The sequence below is a fragment of the Protobothrops mucrosquamatus genome, unplaced genomic scaffold (assembly GCF_001527695.2).
Source record: "Protobothrops mucrosquamatus isolate PMUCROS unplaced genomic scaffold, P.Mucros_1.0 scaffold237, whole genome shotgun sequence".
Classification (NCBI taxonomy): Eukaryota; Metazoa; Chordata; class Lepidosauria; order Squamata; family Viperidae; genus Protobothrops; species Protobothrops mucrosquamatus.
Window position 1 is genome coordinate 40081 of NW_015386587.1, and position 9035 is coordinate 49115.

The 9035-nt window shown below is 33.7% G+C and overlaps 1 protein-coding gene across 1 annotated transcript in view; it reads right to left on the reverse strand.

Annotated features, from left to right (window-relative positions):
- Window positions 1-4962: 4962 nt before the first annotated feature.
- Window positions 4963-9035, reverse strand: part of CLRN1 (clarin 1) — a 12410-nt gene continuing 8337 nt past the window's right edge. Inside the window, exons 2-3 of the mRNA XM_015814331.1 lie at window positions 8190-8369; window positions 4963-5228 (exon numbers count right to left, since the gene is read on the reverse strand). Coding sequence (XP_015669817.1) covers window positions 4963-5228; window positions 8190-8369 — 446 coding nt within the window. The remainder of the gene's footprint in view (window positions 5229-8189; window positions 8370-9035) is intronic.

Here is a 9035-nt window from a genome sequence, read left to right on the forward strand (position 1 = left end):
TCAACACTTTCCTCACCTTTCAGATTTATATTGAGCAATATAGCAATAGGTAAATAATATTGTTTACTATTACTGTTCAGCTACATTTCCCAATTACTTCCTCTTTGCAGAACATGTCTAAGGAGTGCAGAAATAAACTTCATTTCAGTTGTAAAATGAAAAAAGGTTTGACAATGTAATCTGATAAAATCATCTCTAGTTAGACAGCAAGCTCAACATTCTAGCAGTCTCAAACTAATGACTTAGTTCACTGCTTCCCAGGAAATGCTTGCTTGCAAACAAGCCTTGATTTTTCAAATTCCATGACAAGATGCAGTATCAATTGTTTGAAGTACTGTAGGAAAATTAATAGCTAACTTCCTAGGGATTGTTGCCACTCACAGATAAACCAATGGTCATTTCAGAGTATATGATTTGAAGGTGGTTGCAATCACCTCCAGTCCTGCTACTATAACTACATGTGATATTTTAGCTATTTTTTTGTGGCACCTGGCAAAAACTCTTTGAAAGAAACACTTCTAGCCTCTTGCTAAAGCAACATATTTTATCTTGGCCTGCAGTAGAAAATAAGGAAAAGAAAATGGATTTCAAAAAAAGGAGAGAATGATACTCCCACTATTTTTTATTCTAGTTCCTGTTTCAGCCCTACACCCTTTTAACATGTGATGTCACTATAAAGAAATTTATCCTCTGGGAAATCAGTCCTCAGTAGAAAATGAGCATCCCTCAGCTCTAATACAAGAGCTGTTTTAAGGCTCTGCTATCAGTATAGTGCTTCTGATTTGGTAATAAGCCTAATGAGATGAGACAATAATGGGGACAAGATTATCTGAAATACAACTTCATCACAGTATTGATTTTTTTTCTGTCCTGTTTAGCCACAGGAAGTTGGCAGAACTTGAATGATTAGAGTAGAGATAGGAGCTTTTAATTCCCTCATTGTAAAGTCCTATGTCTACTAAATTTGGCAGAATCACGGACTGTTTACTTCATTCTGATACAATAACTTCATTTCCATGATTTTGTGGCAATAGCTCAGGAAAGAGGGAACAATACAACTAGTTTGGACTGGTGGCTAAGACACCAAAATAGGTACCAGGAAATTGTGTATTTGAGGCCTATTTTAGGCATGAAAGGTAACTTTGGGTCGGTCAGCCTCTCTCAGCCCAACCCACCTTACAAAGTTGTTGTGGGAAAATAAGACTATGAAGGACTATTAGACATGTTTGTCTCTTTGAATTGTTTAGAAAAATAATAAACTTGGGACACACACACACACACACACAAAGTTTTGTAACTAGATGGGAAAGGTTCAGTACCCTGGACAGTACCCTTGGCTTTAGGGATTCTTGAATGATGTTTATTAAGAGTTATGACAGGTGATCCAGCAGGAATCCTAAGGAACTGTAAAGAAAGAGACAAATAAGCCCAATACAACTCTGAAGCAATAGGTAGATTTTTATATTTTGGGCAGAATAATCCTTCTCAGAACCACAGAATTGAATTTGCTTCTTTAAAAAGCCAGCACTTGTTTTTTTCTGCAGCTCTCAGGGGACCTTCCAAACCTAAAAATGTTTCCATTCTGAATTCCATTTATTTTGATTAATAACTTCCTAGAATTCTCATCTTAAGATTCCCTTAGATTTCCTAGCATTTTTAGTCTGAATCCACAACAAAACTCAGGTGTTCTTTCATCTGAAAAGTCTTAAAAATGTTGGGACAGAAGCATTAGTGAGCAGCTGAAAAAAGGTCACCTTGACATAATACTATTTCCATATTGCCAGGCTGGGGAGACAGAACATTTTTATTAGTCTACTTTTTATAAAGAGCCATTCTTTTGGCATTCATATGAGTAAAGAGCAAGCTAATATTTTTTTTGTCTTGGTTTATTTGCAAGGCTGTAATAAACGAAGAAATCTTGAGGAATATCTATGAGAATTTCATCAGCTTTGTAATACAATTGTACTATTGATTTACTCTGATAAAATGTGAGTTTGTATCTTTGGCCAAAATGTGCCATTATTTCTTTACCAAACCACATTGGTTATACTGTATTTGTATGATGAGTCTATTTATGGTTATATAAACCTGAATATACTGTATGGGTGGAGTTCACACATTATTTTATTATTTTTACAACAATTTTATTGAAGTTTGCAAATACAAAGATAAAAGACTAATACAAACTAAGGAAAATATAAAAAGAAAAGAAAAAGTGAAAGTGATTGAAAAAAGAAGAGAAAAATCAAATATATAAAAGATGGTTCCCCTCTCCCTCTAGACCAGGCATGTCAAACTCGCGATGTCATGTGTAGTCGCGCAACGTATTGGGCTGGTTTTGCCATTGCCGGCAATGGGGTGGGCATGGCTTCCACGGGCCGGCAGTTTGACACCCCTGCTCTAGACAAGTATAAACAATTTCAGTAACTTAACACCTTTCCTTGTATTTCAGTTAAAAAATCCTCTTCTTCCCATATCTTAGGCATTAAACAAATAATAAAAACTCATCATTCAGTTCTAATCAGCAAAAGTCTATTAAGAGATATCAGAAATATTAACACACCTATTTTAACCTTAATCAAAAAAATCCCTTTTGAAATCTAATATTGTTCTCTAAGAAACAAAGTGAAAAGTCTTTCAACTTATAAAGAGATCCTTACAGCCTCATCATTCAATCCTGGTCAAAAAGAAATCCCATTAATAACTACCAGAAACCACAACTTATATATTTTAACCCTGATCAAATCAATTTGCTTTGTACATATTCTGTTTACTTTTAAAAAGTTTCATCCTTATTCCCATTAAGTAATGTCCCACAGGTTGATTTCTTATCATTTTCTCTTTATCTCCTCTCAGAAACAGTTTCCTTTGTTTCATATATTCCTTTTAGAAATCTGAGATAAGAAGCCCTTCCACATTTCTCTTTATTATTATTATTATTATTATTATTATTATTATTATTATTATTATTATTATTATTATTATTATTATTATTATTATTATTATTATTATTATTATTATTATTATTATTATTATTATTATTATTATTATGTATTATTTGTATGTATCTTTAATTATTAAGACATCAGCTGAGCTTATTTGTAAATCATTTTATCATCTTTTTCCATATCACTCTTATACTCTGGCATTTTGAAATCCATTTTCACATTACAGCATCTTTTTTCATATCATTTTTGTAATCCAGCATCTTGTTTGAATTCCTATTCTATACTCAAATCTGCATCTCTGTTTTATCCAATAAAATTTGTTGTTGTTATATAGCCTTTTCTATAGTACTTCACCTACAAGCTAAACTTCCTGAATTCACACCTGGCTAAATTGTTTCCCAAAACAATAAGGCTTTGCTATGTTCAGACCAACAATAGAAGTAAGTGATTTACTTAATCAGTTTTTGTTGTATTTAGAGTTATATTTGGTTGTTTTAACATTTATTATCTAGTCTTGGACTGCAATTCAATATTTACTGATTGATTGGTTTTTAGTTTGTAGTTTAGCATGATGTGTAGCCTCTGACATTATGATTTAGCATGTTATAGGAACCAGACTATTGTTTTACTTGAGATATGCTTTATGACAACCTTTTCCAATATGGTACCGTTCAGATATGTTGTCTCTAATTCTTATTATACTACATAGTCCAGTTATCTTAGGATAATACAGCATGGTGATTTTCTGATATAGGTATTGGGATATGCTGGGGGAAGAAATAAATTGATACACAAAAATATATGAAGATGTCCATGTATGCATTTTGGAAATTGCACCAACTATTGGAAATAAAATTGTAAACATGAGAATAAATGTGGAATAACAGAATAACAGGACAAAAGAAAAATAAGATAAAAATTACAGAGATATACTGACCAAAATTTCTTGTGACACATAATACTAACATATAAGATGAGTTAGAATAAGTACAGATATTTTATTTTCTTCTGTTTTAAGCATTTTTTCTACTGACAATTGTTTGAAGCTATAGGGCATAACAGATAGTATTTATTTATGAAGCATAAAATTCCATATGAGAAAGATCAGATCTGAAAATTAAAATAAATATTTTAATAAGGAAACAAAGATATCACAACTTTACTGTATGCATAGTTTAGTACATATGGGTCCAGTGCTTTCAAATATGACATTAAACAGAAGGTACAAATATCTTTGGTAGTTCATAAAAAAGTATTTCAGTTAAAAATTAATTATAGAACATTAATTTCTAACAGAAATGCTTTCCTATAGAATAGAAATAACACAGCATGGCACACAATAGATGTTGTCAATGAACACAAGCTGCTTGAGAACTACAGAAGGGATCCATTTATGGTTAATTTTCCCTTTGTGAAAAGAAATTTCTTTAAGGTGAGTTGAAAATACTGGATGCCAATTATAATATCTGATTTCAAATTGGCACTTTTCATTTCTATTGGAAATGTTGATTCATTCTTGATTTTGCACACAACTTTTCATCTTTAACAATTTCAGCAGATCAGTTTTGAAAATCTCTGTGACTTGCTGCTGAAATATTGGTTTATGGCTAGATGTGTTCAATTTTAATTCTTGAGCCGTTAGTTCTTTGAAATAAAAGCTGAGATGGTTGCACATACTTCAAATATATTTCAAAGTATGTACAATACTTTGAAGTATTGACAATACCTCTAAACAAACACTATTGAACATAATTTGCAAATAGGAAATAAGTAGGTTCTGTTATAGATTGCTGCAAATATTCTGTTTCGCGTTCTTTTTGTATTGCTGTGATGAAAAGTGATAATCTAATGAAAATGATATTACTGATTAAAGCCCTATTTGCTGGTACCTTGTGTATGTTTTTGCCTCAAAATACACTTGTAAAAACCAACCTTTTAAATATGTGTAAGCTTTGCATCTTTTGAAAAAAAAGCCAAGATGAATTATTTGTATAAATCAAGATTTAAGGTATGTTTAGTACATTAGATCCATCGCTCCATTTGGTGCCTCAGAATTTTTTGATTTCGAAAAAGGAAACTCAAATCCAGTCAGGCGTATAAGCAGAATGTTCATAAAGTGTACTAATGAGCACACCAGGATGATCCAGAAGGATTTTGCGAACTGCTCACTGTGAGTTTTAAAAATAAAACTTCCTTCTTTATAATTAGCTATTTTCTCAGAGAGATGGTGGATTTTGACTTCTGAAGAAAACAGTATCAAAATAAGAAAGCCACAAGAAACTGAAAAAAAAGAAATGCAAAATTAATATTTGGTCAATTTTTCAACCTAATTCTGCAACATTTGTTGTTATACTTCAACATTTAAAAATTAGTTGTCCTGCCTATTTTTTTCTCTGAGAGGTTGGGTCCCAGTTGAATCCAATAATTAATAAGAACAGATAATTATAACTTGCTTTTGCTCCATTTCTTCTCCATCTTTTCTCTAAATAAATCAGTTTAAAATCCACAGTCAACTGAGTTTCACCTGGTCTGTATAGCTTGCCAGCTTCATCTGACAGATCCCTTAACTTGCTTTATTTGGTACTTATTTGGATTAAAATGAGTGTTCTAATCCATGTATTAAAGGGTGAACATGCTAATTTTAGGTTTTTTCTTTATAAATTAAACAAAGCTCCCCCAAATCTGTTTGTACATGAAAAATAAAACTTATTAATCTGCTGGAATTGTAATATTTGTTGAACTATTTCTTTCCCACTGCTTATAAAGCAAATGTGCTTGTTGAGCTAATTCTATTCCTTGTTGCTTGAGACAGACATAAATAGCTCTTTCTTCTAAGAGCAAAAACTAGGAGTATGATGTACTATGTATGCACCAGATCTCTGTTCAAAGATTCTTCAGAAAGGTAATTAGGAAGTTTTGCACCCATCTAGAAGATGCTTCCAGCATCCCACAGTGCACGTTGGTCCAAAATGTTGCATAGTCCTGTTCCAGTGTCTGGAAGCTGTAAGGATCTGGATGGGTTGCAATGGGTTTCGATTCAATCCAAGCTAGAATGAGTGCTTTGCGTATTTGGTAAGGTTTTTCCACTATTGGTCCTGGATGGGTTGGTCCACTCTGCCCCAGATGGACCATGTGGCTCTTGCTAGAAGAGCAGGTGATAGATGTGGCCAGAAGGACTTTTGCACACCTTAAGGTTGTGTGCCAGTTGCATCCATTCCTGGATCAGGAAGCTTTGCTCACAGTCACTCATTCCCTTGTAATCTCTCATCTGACCAGGAAACATGCCTTCTCTGCTGTAGCCCCTGCCCTCTGGAACATTCTCCCCTCAGAGATTAGCATGACCTGATCCTGTTGGCCCTTTGTAAGACATGAAGACCTCATTACCCCCCCGAAAACGTACTCTGCTCTCCACCCATTCATCATTTTGGTTATATTGATGTATTCATTGTGTTTTTTGTCATTGTTTATTTTATTGTTTTATTATTCATTACTGTTCTGTTCACTAAAGCAGTAGGCGTGAGCTTAAATGGACTCCAGAAGATGGCAGAGGACAGGAAGACCTGGACCAATGTTGTCCATGGGGTCGCTATGGATCGGACACGACTTCGCAACTAACAACAACACTGTTATGTTTCCACTCCTTTAATTTTTATTCCTTTTTGTCATTGTAAGCCGCCTAGAGTAACCCTGCAACAAGATAGCAGCAAATAAAAGTTAACAAATGAATTGTATGCCTGGGTCTCTGGCCCTCAGTGTGGTAAGAGGTCCATTTCTTGGTTATATTAAAAATCATGGCAATGGTTTACTCAGTGACCATATTTATTAGTTTTGTATTGTTTTTAATTATTTTTATGATATACATTGTCCAAAGTCACTTGTTCTGCATAGAACTCAAATCTATAGAAATCAAATAAATAAACAAATAAGCATTCTGTTTTAGCAATGTTTAGTTTTATAGTTTTATAATGATTTTAATGCTGTTTTAACTTTTGTTTGGGAGCTGTCTAGAGTTGGTTATAAAGGATTTATTCAGAAAGTGGTAAGGTTTAGCATGCCTGATTGTGGAAAGCTTTTTAATTTCCATGTAGAATGTGCAAGAATCATTAATCAATATATGCTCCTGAAGCAGGTGCTAGAAAATTTAAATAATGAAAATGGTTTTATTTAGGGATACAGTTTTGAAGTTATATAACTCAGAGCTGTTTTAAACTATGGTTTATTTTAAATTCAAGTTGGATTTTGCTTGCTAGTTTATAGTTCTGTTTTGTCTAATTTTTTGCCAATTTTATATAACCCATTTTGCTCGTTTTGTAAAATTGTTGGGTATAAATTATGTTTTAATTTCTAGCACATGTAACAGTGTACTGTTCTTTTTATAGCTATTTTAAATGTTTATAGCATCTCAAACTCTCAACTTCCAGCAGTGCTATGGTCGGTTCACTGTTCAGGACTAGTCGTTCTTAGGCTATTGCTGAAATCTCACAATCCAAGCATAGTTCTATGTTGATGGTGTAATCACTAAGTGAACCCATTACCCCTATGAGAATAGAATAGAGCTGGAAGGGACCTTGGAGGTTTTCTAGTCCAGACCCCCGCTCAAGCAGGAGAACCTATACCATCTCAGACAAGTGACTGTCCAGTCTCTTCTTAAAAACCTCCAGTGATGGAGCACCCACAATTTCTGAGGGCAAGCTGTTCCACTGGTTAATTGTCCTCACTGTCAGGAAATTTCTCCTTAATTTCATGTTGCTTCTCTCTTTGATCAGTTTCCAACCATTGTTTCTTATCCTGCCCTCTGGTGCTTTGGAGAATAATTTGACCCCCTCTTCTTTGTGGCAGCCTCTCAAATACTGGAATACTGCTATCACGTCACCCCTATTTCTTCTTTTCTTTAGACTTGCCAATTCCAGGTCCTGCAGCCGTTCTTCATATGTTTTATTAAAAAATATTAAAAAGAAGGGAAGGGAAGGATGACTGCTCATATTAGATGTAGATGTTGAGGTTGTAACACAAAACATGTCAAAATATCAAATTAGATTGCATGTGATGATGACAACATATTGAGTAGAAAACATCAGTTTAAAAAGAAAAAAATCTGTTTTTTTCATATAAAAAAATGAATAACCAGCAAAAAAATATTTGGGAACATACTTTGAATAACTGCCTACCTCATCTTACACGAGAATCTGGTAGATGCATTTACAGAGATATATCTACATGCCAAAGTATTACTGAACTTACCTGAAATGAAACTCCACAGGTAGAGCCCTAATGGACCATGTAAAGTTTCATAAGGATTGCCAAATGCATTGTACATGAAGAAGCCGGTTGCAATCAGTGCAAAGACGAATAATGCCAAGCAAAAGAGGATGACACTTACATGGATACTTGCAGGCATAATTTTGAATAAATCTGGAAAAACTAACAGAGTTGAAAAATATTTATAAAATCTGGAAAAATAACACAGAAAAATATTTATTCATTTATTTTTGACATTGTGTATTGCCTCATCAATCATTGTGGCAGGAACAAGGAATTACTATCAACGTGGAAGAAATCTCAATAAGCAAGGCAAGATATTTTTGTAACTTATTTATAATTGAGGATTGAAATTAAATAGAAGTAAAACTGATACCGACATAGAGGACATGCTGACAATGTTTATGTTTTAATACATATCCATTTACTGAGAAGACTTTGCAAATTAAATGTAGTTTGGCATCATTTAGCTTCCTTTTGTTTCATTACTGGAGCAAAGCTCACATATTCCAACCTGACTGAGGCACATCAATCAGCCAATCAGCATTCACATGCATTTCATACATTTCCTAACATGATACCTTCCAGAAGGGCTAGACTTCAGTCCAAAAATTTCTACCAGTACAGCCATATATGGACAATCTTGTTTATTTTCTCCAGGCTACTCTCCATTATTTAATTTATAGGTACCCCTCAACTTAACAACAGTTCATTTAGTGAACATCTGAAGTTACAACAACACTGAAAAAAGTGATTCATGACCATTTCCCCACACTTATGACTGTTGCACTATCCCCATGGTAACATGATCAAAATTCAGATGTTTGG